At 32.4% G+C, this 22,737-nt stretch overlaps 3 protein-coding genes across 3 annotated transcripts in view; 2 read left to right on the plus strand and 1 right to left on the minus strand.

Moving 5' to 3' along the window:
• The window catches only part of LOC114326347 (dual oxidase), a 276,211-nt gene extending 269,959 nt beyond the window's left edge, over window positions 1-6,252 (plus strand). The window contains exon 18 of the mRNA XM_028274683.2: window positions 6,041-6,252. Coding sequence (XP_028130484.1) covers window positions 6,041-6,169 — 129 coding nt within the window. The 3' untranslated portion in view covers window positions 6,170-6,252. The remainder of the gene's footprint in view (window positions 1-6,040) is intronic.
• Window positions 6,253-13,844: 7,592 nt separating this feature from the next.
• Window positions 13,845-19,104, minus strand: LOC114326350 (protein DPCD). Its single transcript, XM_028274686.2, has 2 exons — window positions 18,477-19,104; window positions 13,845-14,377 (listed from the first exon to the last, which is right to left on the minus strand). Exons 1-2 carry the CDS (start codon window positions 18,634-18,636, stop codon window positions 13,932-13,934), a joined length of 606 nt encoding a protein of 201 aa, XP_028130487.1. The 5' UTR covers window positions 18,637-19,104; the 3' UTR covers window positions 13,845-13,931.
• Window positions 19,105-20,699: 1,595 nt separating this feature from the next.
• On the plus strand, window positions 20,700-21,787 carry LOC114326349 (nicotinamide riboside kinase 1). The gene has a single exon (XM_028274685.1). It carries the CDS (start codon window positions 20,966-20,968, stop codon window positions 21,611-21,613), a length of 648 nt encoding a protein of 215 aa, XP_028130486.1. The 5' UTR covers window positions 20,700-20,965; the 3' UTR covers window positions 21,614-21,787.
• The last annotated feature ends 950 nt before the right edge of the window (window positions 21,788-22,737 follow it).

Genomic DNA, 22,737 nt, shown 5'->3' on the forward strand with positions numbered 1-22,737 from the left:
ACGTGAGACGTCGACCAGTAAGCAGACCAAGGAAGAGGTGGATAGACGAAGTGAGAACTGATGCTAAAGAGATATTGAGGGTGGATAACTAGAGGAGAGCAGCCAGGAACAGAGATATTGGAGGCGGATGCTGAGGGAGGCCAGGGTCCGACTTGGGCTGTAGCGCTATAGGAGAATGATTTGTTTAATAAAGCATAATGCATTCATAACATTAAAATTTGATTTATTGAAGGTGAAGATTATCAGATTATTATCCAACTTTCATAGAATACTTTACATTAATAATACTAGTACTATCGGTTTACAGCGTTCTCCGACGCCTTCTAACCGCCATTCTTCTCATCTGTTTAACCTTTTCAAATTCCTTCGCTCCAGTTTCTTATCTGCCTTCCTCTTGTCATTCTCTCTTGTGACGTTCACGTCAAAATCTGTTTAGGGATCCTGTCATCTGGCATTTCTGTTCTTCGTCAAAAGTCCAATTCTGTTCCTAGTAACATTTTCTGTTCTTTGTTTCATTGGCCAAACTTCACTGCCATATGTGATTACACTTTTATTATTTACTGAAGTAGACCAGGGCTGATCTGTGAAAAAACGTCTATTTTTGGATGTGGGAGGTGGCATTCGGATTTTTACAGATAAAGTTAGGTAAGGTGACAAATTCAATAATAATAATTGACTTATGCTCCTTCTCAAATATGCCCGGAACATTAATAAAAAAATTAAAATATTTAAAAATTTCGAAAATATCGATTTTTTTCTACTTTCTTTGCTTATAACTTTAAAACGATTCGTTTTGGAACAAAGTCGTACAGAAATAAAATAAAGATAATTTAATTTTGTATGATATACGACTGCTTAAAAATGTCTTAAAGTATTACCCTTTCTGCAATATAGCAATAAATACAAAAAAACGGGGCAAAATAAGCCTGTTGTTATTCAAAGTATTTTAACCACTCCGGTGGCACTTAAAACCTTAGTAATTCGCTTAGAAAATTCTTATAGCCTACTTAAGCCGTCGACCAAATTTCATTAAAATCGACCTAATAGATTTTGCATAATAAATTTGCAATCTAAATTTTTTTTAAATTTCAAATTTTTTAAAAGCTTTCTGAACAAAAAGTAGACCATTTAGAAGTTGGCTAATTTTTTTACATAAAGAGGCGCTCTACCTATCTAATACACTTTACAGAAATAAAATCGGATTATTTAAGCGGCCTCAGCAATGTCTTAAAATTATAAACAGTTTTTTGGCTTATAAACAAATAGCTTTTTTTAACAATAAAAAAATTAATTTTTATCAATGAAAATAATCAAATCCGGTACAATTTGACTTAAATTTTCAAATGCTGTTAGCTGAATTGCTATTTTATTTTTTAATCAAAAATTTTTCGGGTTCAAAAATTGCAATTTTTTGATTTTTTAAAGTTCAACCGCGTTAGAATTACTCAAGAAATAAAAAAAAATTAAAAGCACTCGTGGGAGTGCCGGCAGAAGTGAAAACTTCTTATATTATATAAATTACGAGCTCAATGCTTTTTCCCCATCCAAAAAGAAGTGCTATACCTATATCATATACGCGATGCGTAGGCCCTATGCTATTTATAGCATGCATATGCATATAATTTATATACGTACAAAATTTATTTCAGCGAAGTGATGACGATCGCAAATTCAATACTTTTTCCCCATCCAAGAAAGGCACAACATCCCTAAAGAAATTTTCAATTCAAAAATTTATTTCGTCGAAGCAATAACGGTCGCTAAATTAATGCTTTTTCCCCATCCAAAAAGTGCACAACGTCCCTAAAGAAGTTTCCACTTCAAAAATTTATTTCGACGAAGCGATGACGTCCCTAATTCAATACTTTTCCCCATCCAAAAAGTGCACAATGTCCCTAAAGAAATTTTCACTTCAAAAATGTATTTCGTCGAAGCGATGAAGGTCGCTAATTTAATATTTTTCCCCATCCAAAAAGTGCACTACGTGCCTCAAGAAGTTTTCACTTCAAAATATTTATTTCGCCGAAGGGATGATGGTCGCGATGGCGGTCGCTAATTTAATACTTTTTCCCATCCAAAAAGTGCACAACGTCCCTAAAGAAGTTTCCACTTCAAATGTTTATTTCCTCGAAGCGATGACGGTCGCTAATTTAATACTTTTTCCCATCCAAAAAGTGCACAACGACCCTAAAGAAGTTTTCTCTTCAAAAATTTATTTCGTCGAAGTGATGACGTTCGCTAACTCAATACTTTTTCCCCATCTAAAAAGTGCACACCGTCCTTAAAGAAATTTTCACTTCAAAAATGTATTTCGTCGAAGCGATGACGGACGCTAATTTAATACTTTTTTCCCATCCAAAAAATGCACAACGACCCTCAAGAAGTTTTCACTTCAAAAATTTATTTCTTCGAAGCGATGACGGTCGCCAATTTAATACTTTTTCCCATCCAAAAAATGCACAACGTCCCTAAAGAACTTTTCACTTCAATACATATACGTACAAAATTTATTTCGCCGAAGAGATGACGGTCGCGATAACGGTCGCGAATTCAATGCTTTTTCCCTATCCAAAAATCATACACATAATAAATATACGTACAAAATTTATTTCGCCGAAGAGATGACGGTCGCGAAATAAATCCTTTTTCACCATCCAAAAATAGGTTTCACATTTATTTTAAATTTAAATATTTCTACACAATTTATAAACTGCGCGTCATAGAAAACGGGCACCCTAAAAAATGGGTTATTTTTGATGTCGCATATCTCCTAAACCTGTTGTCCGATTTAAATGATTTTTTGAATATGTTATAGCCCTATTCTTTGTCAATATCTCTGTAATAATATTTTTGCTAAAAAGGTACATTTTCATTGTATACCGGGTGTACGAATTAAACTGTGTTTTTTTCTCAAAGTTCGCAACACCCTGTGGAATATTCTAGCATTTATAAAATACTGAAATTAAAACCCAACTATAGCCTCAGGTTTTCTTAACATTCTGTTTTTTGATTCATTCGCTTATGTTGGATAATACAATAGTTATGAAATTTAACAACTAGCCATGTTCTTCATCAGTACAGGGTGTTATAAGTCTACAGGGTTTTAAGGACTAAATAAGTTCGACAAACTTTAAGGGGTAATTCTGCATTAAAAATAATGACAGTTTGCTTTATAATCATTTATCCGCAAAAGCTTCGTTTCCGAGATACGGGATGTTAAATTTTTTCTTACAAACTAATGATTTATTTATTGCTTTAAAACCGGTTGAGATATGCAAATGAAATTTGGTAGGTTTTAAGAGATGGTTATTACACATTTTTTAACATTCAACTAAGAATTTTATATTCACTATTGGAGCGCATACGGGTAATATGACCGATCATATTATTCGTATGCACGCCAATGGTGAATAAAAAATTCTTAATTGTATGTCAAAAAATGTTCAAAAATTACGTCTTAAAACCCACCAAATTTCATTTGCATATTTCAGCCGGTTTTAGAGCAATACATAAATCATCAGTTTGTAAGAAAAAATTCAACATCCTGTAGGTCGGAAACGAAGCATTTGCGGACATATGTTTATAAAGCAACCGGTCATTATGTTTTCATGCAGAATTACCCCTTAAAGTTTGTCGTACTTCTTTAGAAACACTCTGTACTGATAAAGAGCATGCCTAGTTGTTAAAGTACATAACTTTTGTATTATACAACATAAGTGAATGAATCAAAAAAAGAATATTAAGAAAACCTGAGGCTATAGTTGGGTTTTAATTTCAGTATTTTATAAATGCTAGAATATTCCACAGGGTGTTCCGAACTTTGAGAAAAAAACACGGTTTGATTCGTACACCCGGTATATAATGAAAATTTACCTTTTTTGCAAAAATATTATTACAGGGATATGAACAAAGAATAGGGCTATAACATATTCAAAAAATCACTTAAATCGGACAACAGGTTTAGGAGATACGCGACATAAAAATGAACCATTTTTTAGGGTGCCCGTTTTCTATGACGCGCAGTTTATATACATACACATAAAACATATATATATATATATGTACGTACAAAATTTATTTCGCCGAAGAGATGACGGTCGCGAAATAAATCCTTTTTCCCACACTACAATAGATTTTAAATTTTAATACTTCTATACATTTTATATATACATACACATAATATAATATATTGTATATTCGTACAAAATTTATTTCGTCGAAGCAATGACGGCCGCTATGATGGTCGCGAAGTCAATCCGTTTTCCCCATCGTAAAATAGGTTTTATATTTATTTTAAATTTAAATACGTCTACACAATTTATATGTACATACACATAATATACAGCATGAACGATGACGGTCGCAATGACGGTCGCGATGACGGTCGCGAATTCAATGCTTTTTCCCCTATCCAAAAACAGTACACAACGTCCCTAAAGAAGTTTTCACTTCAAAAAATGTTTTGTTTTACCAAAGATCGCTGTTATGTAATTCCTCAAGTTCTTTGTTTATAACAATCTTATCGACGTCCGGATCAACTGTTACCCAAAAAATTTGTGTTCTACGGGTCAAAATACATAAAACTGGCTTGGGTAAGTCCATCTAAATAAATCAGATCGTTGCACCCCCCCCCCTGGCGACAAAACTAATTTGGTTATAAGCCAAAAAATTGTTTATAACTTTGAAACATTGGTGAGGCTGCTTAAATAATCCGATTTTAATTTTGTAAGGTTTATTAGATATATAGAGCGCCTGTTTATATGTTAAAAAATTAGCAACCTTTTAAATGGTCTACTTTTTGTTCAGAAAGTTTTTAAAAAATTTAAACTTTTTCAAAAAAATTTTGATTGCAAAATTATTATTATGCAAAATATGTTAGGTCGATTTTAATGAAATTTGGTGGAAGGTTTAAGTATATTATAGAAATTTTTTAAGCGAATTACGAAGGTTTTAAGTGCAACCAAAGTGGTTGAAAAACATTGAACAAGATCAGGCTTATTTTGCCCCCTTATTTTGTATTTATTGCCATTTTGCAGAAATAGTAATAATTTAAGACATTTTTAACCAGTCGTATATCACACAAAATTTAGTTATCTTTATTTTATTTTTGTACGACTTTATTTAAAAATAAATCGTTTTAAAGTTATAAGCAAAGAAAGGAGAAAAAATTCGATGTTTTTCGAAATTTTTAAATATTTTAATTTTTTTATTAACGTTCCGGTGATATTTGAGAAGGAGCATAAGTCAATTATAATTATTGAAGTTGTTACCTAACTTTATCTGCAAAAATCCGAATGCCACCTCTCACATCCACCTCAAAACAGATCCGGCCTGGTCTAAAGTGTAATCACATTAATAATCATATGAATTAATAATCACGTATTTCTGCTTTTAGGCCTGGATCCCGCGTACCAAAAAAAGTTTATTAATAGCAAGATGAAAATTTATTAATAGCTTAACGGTGTCTAGTCGGACAAACTTTGATGTATGGGAACACTGGAACAGGGAAAGTTTTAATTGTGGAACGGTTTTAAATGTGGAACGTGCCATCCAGACAAGTTTATGATTGTGAAACCTAGCAGGTTGTTTTTAAGTTTACAATCTTTACAATATGTATAATGAAAAAGGTTTGTTCGACAAGTACTATGTTGGGCATTTTAATAAATCCGACACGTAGACATGTCAAATAACAGAAATTGTGTTGGTGGTAAATAGCAGCCCTCAATACATCAATCAACGATAGCAGTCTGATTTTTGCATGAGATTTTAATGAAAGGTAACAAATCAATTGGAAGTTCTGCCCGACAAAATACGTGGGACGTTTTCGTAGTCTGACGTTCGAAACCTGTAACCTGTTCCACAATTAAAACTTCTCCTGTTCCAGTGTTCCCGTACATCAAAGTTTGTCCGACTAGACACCGTTCAGCTATTAACAAATTGCCATCAGCTTGCCATTAATAAACTTTTTTTTGGTACGCAGGATCCAGGCCTATTTATATGAATACTCATATAAATTATTATTCACGTATTTCTGTTTTAGGTAAGCAAAATCGGTGTATTCAGCTGTGGGCCCAGACCTTTAACCAAAAGTGTGATGTCTGCTTGTGATGAAGTAAACATAGGAAGAAAATTACCATACTTTATTCATCATTTCGAAAATTTCGGATGAATCTTTTATTTTAATTAATTGCATGTAAATATTGTGTATGTGTAATTGTTTTATTTATTCAATAAATTATTTTTTATTATTCATTTACTAAGAACCATCACTATATAAAAAGCCATTGCTGCGTCAAAGACTTCAAGAATATTGATTGATTTCAATCAATGTTTTTTGTTGTGTCTTAAAATTGATGAACCAGTCTTATTTTTTCCTTCCTTTGTGGCGACTGCAGGAAATGAACCCACTTGCCAAACTACAATTATTGAACCAGTTTTAGAAAACAGAACAAATACACTTATTTGAGTCACTCCATGACTTATTTAAGTTAGATGTCTCGAATTTTCTAAACCTGTTGTCCGATTTGAGTGATTTTTTAGTATGTGGTACCCCGTCAAAAAAGCTCCGACAAAATAGCCCCGACATACTATCCCGCACACAAAATAGCTCCGACAAAATAGCCGCGGAATAATAGCCCGCCGACAAAATAGCCCCGACAAAATAGACCCGTCAAAAAAGCTCCCTTCAGAATTCATAATGAAATAATTCCTTAAAAATACATTTTTTCGGGAATGATAAATTATACTCTATTCAGATGTTTATCTTACCCACATTACATAAAAATGGTCTTTTCAGAGAAGTCAAGTCCTGTCTTCTCTGCCTCTTGACCCGTGTTGAGCTGCCCCCCCCCCACTTGCAAAAATTAAAAAACAAATAGCCCTGATTTATGAGCTATTTATGAGCTCTCATATTCCGCAAACTAAAAATTTTGAGCTCGTTCCACTGAGCAGGAATTTAATACCCTATTGGGGGGGGCTGAGTCAGCCCCCCCCACTACTTAAAAATAGGAATATTGAATCGGTTTTTGCGGCAGAATTACGAGCTATTTATGAGCTCTTGAAATTATATAGTTTCGATTTTTGAGCTCATCCCCTTCACCCCCAAACAACCCTTTAATTGATTTAACTTAAGAGAAAGATGCTGAGAAAACTTAAAATATATCGTATTGCGAATATAATTCCTATAGCTTATATACTCTAAAAATAAACTATTAAATCAAGAGCATTTCGATTATTGAGCTACAACCCCTTCGCCAGAAAACCACCCTATCTTCCCGGCTTAAGAGAAAGTTGTACTTAAAATGCGTTAAACTAATTATTTGGCGACTACATATCATTTAATAATCTATAACCTTCCAAATTACGCGCATTTAGATCAGTAAATTGCAATTTATTTTGTATAGTGCAGTCACTGAAGGTAAAAATCAACGATTACCTTCAATTTCGGTGAACCTTCATCGATTTTCACGAAAATTGGTCAGTGGTTAGAGGATACGTCAAGAAACAAAGGTGACATGGTACCACCTTGCGCCTTTACCCTGAGGGTGGATACCGCCCCTTCTCGGGGGTGAAAATTATTTTATAAAAAATAACTGCACAAATCAATAAAAGAACAAATTAAAAGCAAAATTTATTATATAAAGTTAATAAAATAAGTAAATACTTTTTAAGTTATTAAAGATCAAAGATTTTAATTATTTGTGAAAAAATGCATGTTTTGAAGAGGTTTTTTGTAAATCACTGAAAAACTGTAAGTTTTTACAAAAAAGTTAATAGTAGTTTAATTGGTATAGCTTATATTCTAAGAATAAACTCTAAAATCACGCGCCTTTCGATTATTGAACTACAACCCCTTCGCAAGGAAACTATCCCTTATTCCCGGCTTAAGAGAGGGTTGTACTTAAAATAATTTAAATTAATTATTTGTCGACTATATATTGTTTAATAATTTATGAGCTCGCAAAATATACGCATCTCAATTATTGAATTGCCATTTTCTTTCTATAGTGCAGTCACTGAAGGTAAAAATCAACTATGACCTTCGATTTCGGTAAATCTCCATTCATTTTCACGAAAATTGGTGAGCGGATTTTGATACTATCAACTTTTTCTGGATCTTATTTTTCATAGGCATTTCTAAGTACTTTGACAAGTATTTAGTACCTAAGTGTTATAAAATGCATCTCTTTCCCGTTATTTAAGCTTGAACCCTTAGATTTGAACAGTCGCGGAAAAAATATACATTTAATTACCAATAACTTACTTTAAATTAACATTAAAGGGTTTTTAAAGTAAGCAATTTATTATATTTTTTATTAGCTTCAATTTTAGTGATGAAAACTTTTTTGTAAAAACTTACAGTTTTTGAGTCATTTATGAAAAATCGCTCTAAAGCATGCATTTTCTTTCCAAAAATTAAAATATTTGATCTTTAATAACTCAAAAAGTATTGATTTATTTTAATCACATTATATAACAAATTTTGCTTACAATTTGTCCCTCTCTCGATTTGTGGGGTTATTTTTAATAAAGTAATTTTCACTCCCGAGAAGGGGTGACATATACCCCAGGCTAAAACCCCAAGTTCTTATTGTCAATTCGTGAAAATAAATGGCGATTTACCGAAATCGAAGGTAATAGTTGATTTTTACCTTCAGTGACTGCACTATAGAAAGAAAATGGCAATTCAATAATTGAGATGCGTATATTTTGCAAGCTCATAAATTATTAAACGATATGTAGTCGCCAAATAATTAATTTAAATTATTTTAAGAACAACTCTCTCTCTCTTAAGCCGGGAATATGGGGTCGTTTTCTTGCGAAGGGGTTGTAGCTCTATAATCGAAAGACGCGTGATTTAAGAGTTTATTCTTAGAATATAAGCTATACGAATTAAACTACTATTAACTTTTTTGTAAAAACCTAGTTTTTCAGTGATTTACAAAAAACCTCTTCAAAACATGCATTTTTTCACAAATAATTAAAATATTTGATCTTTAATAACTTAAAAAGTATTGACTTATTTTATTAACTTTATATAATAAATTTTGCTTTTAATTTGTTCTTTTATTGATTTGTGCATTTATTTGTTATAAAATAATTTTCACCCCCGAGAAGGGGCGGTATCCACCCTCAGGGTAAAGGCGCAAGGTGGTACCATGTCACCTTTGTTTCTTGACGTATCCTCTAACTACTGACCAATTTTCGTGAAAATCGATGAAGGTTCACCGAAATTGAAGGTAATCGTTGATTTTTACCTTCAGTGACTGCACTATACAAAATAAATTGCAATTTACTGATCTAAATGCGCGTAATTTGGAAGCTTATAAATTATTAAATGATATGTAGTCGCCAAATAATTAGTTTAATGCATTTTAAGTACAACTTTCTCTTAAGCCGGGAAGATAGGGTGGTTTTCTTGCGAAGGGGTTGTAGCTCAATAATCGAAATGCTCTTGATTTAATAGTTTATTCTTAGAGTATATAAGCTATATGAATTATATCCGCAATACGATATATTTTAAGTTTTCTCAGCATCTTTCTCTTAAGTTAAATCAATTAAAGGGTTGTTTGGGGGTGAAGGGGATGAGCTCAAAAATCGAAAGTATATAATTTCAAGAGCTCATAAATAGCTCGTAATTCTGCCGCAAAAACCGATTCAATATTCCTATTTTTAAGTAGTGGGGGGGGCTGACTCAGGGTAACTTTAGGGTATTAAATTCCTGCTCAGTGGAACGAGCTCAAAATTTTTAGTTTGCGGAATATGAGAGCTCATAAATAGCTCATAAATCAGGGCAATTTGTTTTTTAATTTTTGCAAGTGGGGGGGGCCAGCTCAACACGGGTGCCTCTTGGAAGTTTGAACATTTAATTTAAGCGAAAATCAATGTTTATTTATGATTTTGATAAAAAATATACATTTTTTTCTGTGTTCGGGCAACAGTAAAATGCATTTTAAATTAAATAAATTAAATACATTCTTCCTTTTTTCAAATAATTTAAATTAAAAAAAGTTTTTGGACACCTTGTATAAATAATTATGTAATTGTTTATATTACTAAATAGAGAATTAAATAACCTTTCAAATGAGGTTAAAAATAAAAATCGATCTATTTCAGGATTTTTCCTTAACGTCGCGGGTTTACGAAATAACGAATTTATTCCTTCCATTTGCACCATACTGTACGTCTGAATTGCTGATATGAATGAGTCTGATTAAATTAAATTATTAGAAGAATTTTTTTACTGAGCAATAACATTTTTGTTTAATTTATTAATATTTTGTATTTTGACAACGACGTCCTAAGTGGAAGTCGAAACATTAATAAAATATTTTTTTAAAGTAAATTGTGGCTTATTTCCCAACTAGAATAGTAATTTAAAATAAATGGTACTCCGTTAAAAGGTAAAACTTTTTATTGGAGGTGTTTTCTAAGAGGCTCTTTTAGCCGGGGCTGTTTTGACCGGGGCTATTTTGTGTGCGATCTATTTTGTCGGGGCTATTTTATTTGCGCGCTATTTTGTCGAGGCCATTTTGTGTCCGGGCTATTTTGACGGGGCTTTTTTGACGGGGCTATTTTGACGGGGCTTTTTTGACGGGGCTGTTTTGACCGGGCTATTTTGACGGGTCACGTTTAGTATGTTATAGCCTTATTCTTTAACAATATCGCTATAATAATATTAATGCTAGACAGGTAAATTGTCATTGTATACCGGGTGTAACAATCATACTGTGTTTATTCCTTGAAGTTCGAAACACCCTGTGGAATGTTTTGGCATAGATAAAATATTGAAATTAAAACTCGATTGTAGTTTATAAAGCAAACGGTATATAGCAAATCGTATATGTCGATACGTTTATAAAGCAAACGGTAATTATTTTTGCATGCAGAATTACCCCTTAAAGTTTGTCGCATTTATTTAGAAACACCCTGTATTGATGAAGAACATGGTTAATTGTTAACGTGTCTAACTTTTTTATTATCCAACATAAACAAATAAAACAAAAAAGAAAATGTTAAGAAAGCCTAAGGCTACAATCGCGTTTTAAATTCAATATTTTATCTATGCTAAAACATTCCACAGGGTGTTCCGAACTTTGAGGAATAAACACAGTATGATTGTTACACCCGGTATACAATGACAATTTACCTGTCTAATTAGCAACAATATTATTATAGCGATATTGTTAGAGAATAATGCTATAACATACTAAAAAAATCACTCAAATCGGACAAAAGGTTTAGAAAATTCGAGACATCTAACTTGAATAATTCGTCGAGTGACCCGCTTTTTATGATCGCAAGTGTATAACAAAAAATGGGGAAAGCGTCAGTAGCAAATTCTAGACAAATTTTTAAATACCTATAGAACTAAACAAACAATCAGGAACTAAAATATTTTGATTATGTTGGATGACTCAGAAAAAATATAAGTACCTAGCATGGTTTCAACAAACTGGTGTAAACATGTTTTGGAGAAGAGCTGTTCATAAAAATATGTATATTAATTTTAATCTTGGAGAAAATATTTTTGTTTGTAGAAGCTCAGAATGAGTCAAACAATACTATGCTGGTTAATTATATATCAATCCTAAAATCGGGGGTTGCAACTTCTGTCATTCACACACTATAGAAGATATTCTGCTTCACTTTGGCTGCCATTGTATTCTTCACCTATATCCATGAGCAAATAGAGAAACCTGGAGAAAACAGGAATAAACAAAGAAGATAAAAAATGCAATGGGCAGATCATTTCAAAAATGCAATGGCCCAAGTTAGATGAATATAGCAAGAAACAAAGAAAATGGCAGGGAAAAGGAACACCCTTGTCTAATATTGGGCAAATGAAGCTGGTATTAGATAGATAGACATAGAAAATCAGATTACATAGCTTATGGTAGGGGAGACTAAGCGGGGATTTTCGCAGTTACTCAAGCGAGTCAGATTATCACATGGGGAAAAACCTTGTACCCCTACCATATATTGGATCTTAATTCAGAGGAGTTCGTTAAGGGGAGTCAGAAAAATCTATCCTTAGAAAAACTCGAAATCGTCAGATTAAGATAAGGTAAGTTAAGTACATGCACAACAGTGTATATTTCAAAAATCTGACGGTTCGATCGGGGCGTAACCCGTTGTCCTAGGTGAGCGACGAAAAAAGACGCGACGCGCTGCGATGCGATACGACCAGTACTTCACGCGACGTGTGTCTTATGTACCGTCGCATCGCGTCGCCTTTCATCGCTAAACCTAGGACAAACGTGACGATGTCAATTCATTCCTATTCTTCAGTATGGGGAGTATACGGCAGTATTACTAGAAAATTCATATTCTAAATACTTATATTTAAAAAATTTCATAAACGAAGAAGAAAGACAATAATATCATATAAACATTTAGAGCAAAATAAATTTGGAGAATTTCATCATTTATATTCGAAATTAAGAAATGATCCACGTTGGTTTAAAGAGTGTACTTTCGATTGTATATTATTGCAGCTGTTAAACCCAGTTTCAACTGTCAATAAGTAATTTTCAAAAACCAATTTCTATTGAAGAGATGCTGTTACTGACTTTAAGATATGTCACACTGCGTGCGTCGAGTCTCGTCGCGAACAAAACAAGTTCGCACTTCGTCGCGTCTTGTCGTAGACTGATTAACCCGAAAACGTAGGCCACACACAAATACAACCATTACTTGATATTTTCGCGTCGCGTCGCGTTTGTCGTTCAGCTAGGACAACGGGTGAGGAAATGGATGAGTCACAAAGTTTCACAAGAGAAAAGCGAATATTTCGAGAAGTAAATGTCAGATTGAAAAACTAAAAAATACCTGTTCAATATTTTCCAAAAATCTATCGAATGATACCAAACACGACCCCCATGGAGTCTCATGGAGATGATTGGGGGGGGGGGGAATTTTAAATAGGAACCCCGCGATATTTCGCGAAATGAACATCAGATCAAGCAAACATCAGAGCCCTCATTTTCTTATTGCATATTTGGATTCCTTGCGTAAAAATAAGTCACTTTTATTTGAGACATTTTTTCGAATTATGAATAGATGGCGCTATAATAAAAAAAAACGATTGTTGGAAATGGAAAACTAAATTAAAAACTAGAAAGTCCCCACTAAAATGGAAATCTTTACTTAACTTTTTTTGGCTTTATGACCTTATCTTCACAACCCAATAGGTCCCCATAACGCTTGAGTAACTGCAAATTTAGCATACTTTCCTCCCCTACTATTAGGGTTTGTTATTCTGATTAGCATAAGCTAGAACAAAAAAATACTTACTTTAAACAGTTTATTTTCATTTTATTAAACTAATTTTAATACTTATCACTTTCTAAAAATCCAAAAATTAAACAAAAAGACAGCAATTGTCTGCATTTGAACCAGGGACCTCTCGATCTCCAGTCGAATGCTGTACCAATGACGCTACGAAGGCATTGTTTTTACGGTTTCTCGGACATTTCACGGTAACAAATAGACGAAGTGAAGTATTAAATATAAAAATGTTTTAATAGTACGTATTATTTTACTCCCAATGAAGACAAATCCAAAGACACAAAAATTATAATAAATATATTTACTAAAAACACTAATATACCTTTTCCACACCTTTTTTGGACTGATACATACATAACTTAAAAGATTTAGCAACGAATATCAAACTGTCTCTGTGCGCATGCGCGCAGAATAATAAAAATTCACTCTATCGCGCCTAAAGAAGTATAACTTCAAAAAAGATAGGTAGGTAGGTTCAGATAGGATGGTGTCACACCAATTGTCTGAAACAATTCAAATAAACTGTTTTGGAATGAATAATAAAACTTATAAAATATATAAAAGTAGGATAATGTATTATGTTCTATAAATGTGAAATAAATAAATATTACACATTAAAATCACAAATACTTATATTTCATTCAACTAGGTCGACAATCTGGCATATCTCCTTCATCTTTTGGTTCAATTTTCTTAATTTCTTCATATAAAGATTTTTCAAATTCAAGCAACTGCTTAGGCTTTTCATATACAATAATTAGAGTATTAAATTTATGTGTAAATGACACATTTGATTCATCTAAACTAATACCTAATCTTGCTAAGTCAGGAACAGGAAGCTTCTTGAAGTATTTTTTATTAGATGTTCTTACTACTAGGCACTGCTCATCGGGATCCACTTTCACTGAGTATATTTCTATAGGATAAGGTAAATTTCGAATTCTCCATTCTAAGATCTTTCTTGTGTTTCTTCTAGTTATACAAGGTTGTCCTGAACTTTCTTTAATACTGCATTCTTCTTTATTAAGAAAAGTTGGATCAGGATCTCCTATTTCTATATCCCATGCTTCTTCATCGGCCAATGTACCTGATAATTAAAATCGTAATTAATGATCTTACAATGTAGAAAATTTTTGTTTTTAAGAGTATTTAGATACTATGATTTCATAAGAAACCTAAATCAATCAGAAATTATAGTCCAGACAAATAGGGCAGTCAATGAGGGTATTTGGCTCCGAATTCCATCCTACTAGATCGATTTACTTGATATTTTCACAGTAAGTAGGGAATGGCTCAAGAAACAAAGTCTACCCTATGCCGATGTGCGCTATTATCTTGGGGGTGGTTCCCACCTCTTCTCGGGGGTGAAAAATGTTTTGGTTAAAATAGCTAGAGGGAAGAGGCTAGAGAACATAATTTTAAGCAAAAACTGTTCTGTAATTATTTTTTGAAAACTCAATACTTTTTGAATTATTCGTGGTTGAAAATTGGTAATTTTCATTGAAAAATGACACCTTTTCGGACGGATTTTTGCGAATACCTTAAAAACTATGCATCTAACAAAAAAACTATATAAAATATTTCTGTAGGTTATAAAAAAACAAAGAGATTCGTTCCTTCATAAATCTTCTATTTAAAATACAAAGAGGGATATGGTAAGTAAGAAGAGTTTGTTTTTTTTTGCTGCATGCTCAAATCGGTGTATTCAACTTGAAATAACAGAGAAACTGTCGATTTTAGGTGTATAATGCTGCTAATACTTTTTGTAGTGCTTGAAAAGACCTTTAAAATAAGCTATATTAAAGGTCCATTACATTCAAACTAAGCGAGATATTCTGCAAAAAAGTTGATGACTAATGTATTTTAAGAAGAAATGAGAAGTATATTTAACCCCTCATCCATCAGAATTTAAATACATCGTTTTCCTTCTACAATACTTTTTATTATAGTGTTATTTCTATATTCAAAAAGTTGGACCGGATTAAAATGAGTGGTTTTTGAAAAAAAAAATAAGATCAAATTATAGAGTGCATTTTTAAATTTTCTTAAAAATCTTCCTTTTCCTCCATATAACTCGAAAAAGATAAGAGATACGAAAAAAGATACCACACAAAAATGTAGGGCTTTTTCAGATAAAAATTTCCGTTTTATTTTTCATTACGGTATCTCTTATCATTTTCAAGTTACATGGAGAAAAATAAAGATTTTTAAGAAAATTTAAAAATGCTCTCTATAATTTGATATTTTTTTTTCAAAAACCATTCATTTTAAACACGTCCAACTTTTTGAACACTATAATAAAAGGTATTGTGGAAGGAAAACGAAGCATTTACATTTTGGTGGATGGGGGTTAAAATTAATTCTCATTTTTTCTTAAAATACATTAGTTATCAATTTTGTTTGCAGCATATCTCGCTTAGTTTTCACGTAATGGACCTTTAATATAGCTCATTTTAAATGTCTTTTCAAGCACTACAAAAGGTATTAGTAGCATTATACACCTAAAATCGACTGTTTCTCTGTTATTTCAAGTTGAATACATCAATTTGAGAATGTACCAAAAAACAAACTATTTTCACCTACCAATGAAGGCAAATGTCTCGTTTGTTTTTTTATAACCTACAAAAATGTTTAATATAGTTTTTTTAGTTAGATGCATAGTTTTTAAGGTATTCGCAAAAAACCGTTCGAAAAGGTATTATGTTTCAATGAAAATGTCCACTTTTCAACCACGAATATCTCAAAAAGTATTGAGTTTTAAAAAAAAATTATAAAATATAAAGATAAAGATAAAGGCAGTTTTTGTTTATATTCGATTCAGAGTTGGACTACCATCTCCATATAGCTATTTCAACATCCTCATGCCTCCTCAGAGAAACTATGCAGTCACAACTCTGAAAGGAACATAAACAATCTGCCTATTTAAGGGAAACCATCGCGATACAATGATTCCACCTTTTGAGACGCAATCTAGCGGCATCTCTCGTATTACGAGGAAAACAACGAAAAGCCCTATATACAAAGTTTACTACTTTTTAAACAATTAGAATAATTGAAATAAAAATATAATAAACAATATTTTAAATCTAAGACTTTTCGTTAATAAACTGCTTTCTGGCTGCATCCCGTATCTCCGGATTTTACAATATATAATCACAGAGACGACGAAAATAGGAGGAAGCAAATAGAGGACACTTAGGCCACGCATTTACCTTCTCTTCGTCTAGGAAAAGGACCGAAATTATAAAATAGTTTTTGCTTAGAATTAGGTTCTCTAGCGAATTCCGTGGTAATTTTAACCAAAAAATTTTCCACTCATAAGAAGGGGTGGGAACCATGCACACTCCGGCATAGGGTAGACTTTGAATTAGGAGATAAGTAGAGGCTAGGCCCAAAATTTCATTAAAATCCATGCAGTATTATAGAATTCGGAGGTAATATCCTATTCTTGCTCCCATTGACTGGCGTAAAACATAATACTAGTCAGTTAAGAACAAAACTTAAAAATAAATTTTATTATATAGGTTAAGTTGGGGATATGTCCTTAGAATATAAAATAAACAGGAAGGAGTCTGTCATATATCAACAACACCTTAAATTTCTAGCGGAATGGGCCATCTTGAACGTATGTGGATGACTCATAAGTTTCTGTCAAAGAGGTAGAAAGTGTTTGTGTATTGGATCAGCTGTGTGCATAGGCGTACAATCTGGTAAAGCTCCTGTATATGCAATCAATTAACTGAAGTTATTAGTATAATAAAATGTTATTTAACTGACTGTTCAACAAAATATTATATTAATACGTATTTTCTCTTGATCTATAGCTGTTTGTTTAACATCAAAGATGTAATAAAATCGTTAAGAATTTCTTTTCTTCCCTCTTTCAAAGGTGCGTCACTGGAGATAGAAAGCAAATCTAACAGCTGATCGCCATTTGCAACCTCCTTCCTGGCTCAAAGTCATTTCGCATTGTACTCCTTCCTGGTTTATTTTATATTCTAAGGCAGTGGTTCCCAACCTTTTATGTGTGGCGACCCATCTTCTGATGTTTTTTCATATTCGCGACCCATCCCTCACCCATGATGTTATATATTTACGGTATTCAGCTACTGTAAGAGCCACGCCGCGACCCACCTGAAATCCGCTCGTGACCCAATAGTGGGTCGCGACCCACCGGTTGGGAAACGCTGTTCTAAGGGATATGTCAACATCCAGTATTAGACAGACCGATCTAATATTTCACTCATCTTCCACAGCAGCCCTGCAGTGGGTGTGGAGTTATTGCTCTTGAGTAGACAGAACGCTCCTTAATCTTTCTTATGATTTTCACGAATAGTTTAGAAGAAAACTTCGTTTGTTTCTTTTGGTAATTTGGAATTTTTTTATACTAGATTTCTTTGTTATGTCGCTAAGTTAGTTTAACGGATTATGATTTGAGATCAATGCTACAACTTCATTGTATACCTAGTTACATCGGTTCTGGTTCATCTATCCCTGACAATAAATTATTGGGATAGACAGACTAGTGAAATTTGGGATAGTTGGACCATATCTCCTGTTAGGGCATAACTACTATATTTTCAAATTAGATATTACTTATAAAAAACCTATAAAGTCATATACCTAACTTTGAATCCTATATACACAAAATGCGATGGTAAAATGTTATATTCACTTTATTCTTCTTTATGGTGCCGAAGCTTGAAATGTTATTGTTAACTAAATGAGAAAGTTGGAAGCTTTTGAGATGTGGCTGTTTGGGAGAATTTTGAAAATACCATGTAGAACGAAATGGTGTACCTAGCTGTAGCACAGAATGGGAAGAGACAAAGCTTTTTACTGCCATTAAAAGGAGAAAAACGGCATATTTGGGGCACACATGTAGAAATAATAAGTATGAGTTGTTACAGCTGGTTATCAAGGGTAAAATTGAAGAAAAAAGGGGCCATAGTAGACGACAAATATCCTGACTGACAAACATTCGTGACTGGATCGGGTTAAACACACAGACGCTTTTAAGAAAAGCATAAGCTTTTAAGAAAAGCAGAAAGAGACCAATTTGCATTGGTTATAGCCAACCTTTCTTAGTGGAGTCATAGTGGCACAGAAGATCATATATATTTCTGAATGCAATATTCAACAGAATCCCTTTAAGCGGCAATTAATTTGAAAATTAACAATTATACCCAATCGTTTCCAGGCTCTTCTAGTTAGAACACCAGTTTGTATATTATATTCCTCTACCATCACTTGTCCTTGCTCTAATTCATAACGAACTTTCTTGAGATCCCTTTGTTTTATACATGTCTTTTTGGCCTTTTGTAATCGAATGAACCAGTCGGTCATTTTGTAATTTTAAAAGTTTTATCAATAAGTTTTTTGTTTTTAAATGTGACATATTGGTTATATTTACTTTCTCCTCCTGTCCTGAGACAAATGTCAAAATTCATACATAAAACTCATAAAACCATACAAGACTCTACAGACCGAGAGTCTCGTAAATTCCACGGCTTCGAGCCACGCTTCACGCAACCGTATTTGCGTACTTGTGTGGTCGTGCGCTGGTCGAGTGGAGTTATAATTTACGAAATTTAAATATAACCTTTTCTACTGATTCATAATATACTATAATATAATATATTTATAATATATTAAAGTTTTTAATATTGCTAATAATATATTAAAGTTTTTAGCATTGTATTTTAATATAATTTTTTTATTAATAATATTACCTAAGTATTGCACCTAGTTAAAAAAAGTACAAGGTAAATACCGCGGTTTTTTCATATGAAAATGCAAAGCAAAAAATACAATTTGCAGAGTAAATGCTTGTTTTTTTGAAAAAATAATACAAATTGTATGTAGGTATAGTGGTAGCGGTAGAGTATAGCCACAGTATAAATAGGGACAGTAGAACCACTCTCCGAAAAATTGGAAGTAAAATCTGTAGTCGCGCATGGCGACCGCGCAATGTTCTTAGTCGCTATTGCCCTACTCTCGCATTGCTACTCGCATAGAAACGTACGGATTTTAACAGGGAAAACCCGCATCCACCACTGGTGAATTACCAATTGCGTACTGCCGGTATTACTTCTTGAGATCAAAGCGCCGACATAGGAGTGGTTTTACTGTGGAACCTCTATATATACTGTGGTATAGCTAAGCGTTGAGTAGTTATAGCAAAAGTAGCTACGCCATCTGAGACACGAAAAGGATGAAATTAGTTTTATTTTCTTTTCTCATGGAGCACGATAGACAGTTTTTTAAAATAGGTAACAAAGCATGTTGTTTTGTTACCTATGTTGCAAATATGTTGTTTTTTTGCAAATTACAAAATATATGTTGTTTTCAATACAAGTTGTTATTATCTACTGAGCATTTAGAATTTTGATTAACGCTCGAATTCATAATAAAGTTAAAGTTGGTACCTGCTTTAACAATGCAATTAATTGTTACAGTTAAAGAAAACTTTAAATTTAAAGTCCACTTTTTATTATGAAATGGAGCGTAAGAAATTTTATAAACTATTCGGAAAATAGCATTTCAAAAAAAGTACTGTATTTTTTATTTTTTCTCAAAAAAATAAAAACAAAACTTAGTTTAAAACATATATACTGACCCATAAAAAATAATTTATTTTTGAATTAAAACTTTTGCAACTAGCATATTGGCTTCTTCTGAGGACGGCTTTTGCAATTTTGAACTTTTTCCCTTTTTAATTTTTTTTTGTTGGAAAAAATTTTCTTTGGGGTATAATTTTTTTATTGGAGGGTATTCTGGATGTGGATGGAAAATCCAAATTGATATCTTTTTGATTTTTTATATAGCATCTATGACTTTAGTATGTATAACGATTCATTTTCTACTTACAACGAAAAGAACACTTTGAAAATAAAACAAGAGTTTAAATTATAAACACAAAACTAAATAAATAATTTCTCACAACGGTCAAAAACCACACTTACAAGTTTTAAAAATTCACAACACAGAATATCGGATACGCAAATTTTCAAACAGGATCCAAACATCTCAAGTACGATTGCGCGAAGCCGTGGAATTTACGAGACCCAGCTTTGTCTGTAGAACCAAGTTAAAAACAAAACAACCATAAACCATAAAACGATTAAAGTCTACTGTGATGTTGTACATCTTCGCAAATCTCTGTAAAATGTAAAGTCCCATAAAATTAATAAACATTGGCTAATCTATTTAAATTGTGTAATAAATGATAAGACGAATACGAATAAAACATTACAGTAAAGATTATGTTTACATTTTACATATTATTATTACATAATAAAACCCACAACACACCCAATTACCCAATGTCAAACATATTCTGCTCTGTCAATGACGTCATATATTTAGAAATACGTAATTGAAAAAATGGCTTGTTGTGACCACAAGAAAATGAAAAACGTCAGAAAAACGTGATGGTTTTAACCTTGAAATCCTTGAATTTTGAATAATATGGTTACGAATTGATCTTAAAATTATGTTAAAAAAACTCGATAATGATTGTAGTAAAATGCGTATACAATTTATCATGTAATGGTCAAGTTGTTGCGTAAAGTTTACATCCCAGAACAACGTAAGAAAACTAACTTTGCATGTATAAATTTAATCTCATAAGTACAAATTCCTTCAGTATTCTGTAAGATTTCAAAAATCAATAATGTCTAAACAAAAGTGTACAGAATTTTTACTAGTAGTGGGAATTAGTGGAGTGACTTGTGGTGGTAAAACAACAACAGCTAAAAAATTAAGAGCCATGTTACCAAAAGCTACAATTATTTCACAAGATGATTATTTTTTGAGTGAGGATGATCCTAGACACATTTGGATTCCTGAATTAAATCATGCTAATTGGGATGTGATAACTAGTTTAGATATGGAAAGGATGTACCGAGATATATCTACGCTTCTAAAGAATGATAGTTCCAGGAGAGTCACCCACAAGTTCCAAAAAATAAGAAAACCAGTCCATGATATTAATTATATCTGTGATATTTTAAAAACAGCTAAGCTTAAAGTTATAATCGTTGAAGGCTTTTGTATCTTTAATTACAAACCTTTGCTGCAATTTTTTGATCTGATGTATTACTTTACATTAACTAAAGAAGAGTGCTTTGAAAGAAGGGAGCTACGAACTTATGATCCACCAGATTGTCCTGGTTATTTTGACCTGTGTGCATGGCCTGAGCATCTTAGCCAATTAGAAGAAGTAAGAAAAACGGTGGATGGTATTAAGTTTTGTAGTGGCAAAGCCGATGTTGTAGAAGATATACTTAGGGATATTTTCTTTTTATATAGCAGCATTTAAAGTATTTTCTTGTATTCCATGTACTTATTTTCTTAGAATATTGTTTTTATTGTTGCTAGCTTTTTTGATATAAAATACACTTTCTATTAAATTAAAAAAAAAATGTAAAAATTACATATGACAATTTTGGCCAAGCTTTTGTTAATTGTTATAAATATACTTATTTTTGTTAAAGTTTATTTTATTTTGAAATAGGGAGGGAATTATTCAAAAGTTTCACTGTATTCTTTGTTTCATATTACGCATTAAAGATAACTTCACTTTCTCATATGGCATTATAGCCAAAGTCGGGGCCTGGCTTCGTCTGCCTCGAAGTATCTCTGTCTCTGGCTGCTCTCCTCCAGTTATCCTCCTTCAATATCTCATTACTATCGGTTCTCACTTCGTCTACCCACCTCTTTTTTGGTCTTCCTGCTGGTTGATGTCCTGTCATATTGCCACCAAGCATTCTACTAGGTGTTCTGTAGTACTGTTCATTATCAATTCTTCTAAGGTGAGCTGCCCAGTGCAATCTTTGTATATTAGAGGATTCTTTGTAATATTAATTAAAAACTAATGATTAATTTAATTAAAATCTACAAAGATTTGGTAGATATCTATGTTGTGTTCCTGTACTTTAGCTAATATTTATTTTACGTTGAATAGTTGGTCGACAGTAGCATCCGGCCTGGTATTCTCCTATCATTTGTTCTGTGAAGTGATTTAATCTCTGATTTACGATCCACATTACTCCTTACAACACACACAGTGAGTTAAAAGATACATAAAAAAATATAGAATGAGAATAAATTAAAAGCTTTATTAAAGCCATGCATAGTTAATTTGTTTACAAGGTCTATTAAAGAGAAATAATATTTCTTATTATAATATACAGGGTAGCGAGAAAGTCTGGAAACACTGTAATTTCTCGGAAACCGCTTAAACTATTGTTATAATTTTTTTTGGGTAAGGGTATTCTAATACGGCCGATATTATAGTGGTAATTACATTGTTGTCAAATCTTCGTTTTTTTTTTGGAAATCTAATGAACTTTCTTATTTTAAATGGAACACCCTGTATATTTTTTGCGTTTTAAAGTCCTTAAGAAATACTGATTATTTTTTATGTTATATTCCCTATACCTA

Source organism: Diabrotica virgifera, chromosome 7 (assembly GCF_917563875.1).
Source record: "Diabrotica virgifera virgifera chromosome 7, PGI_DIABVI_V3a".
NCBI lineage: Eukaryota > Metazoa > Arthropoda > Insecta > Coleoptera > Chrysomelidae > Diabrotica > Diabrotica virgifera.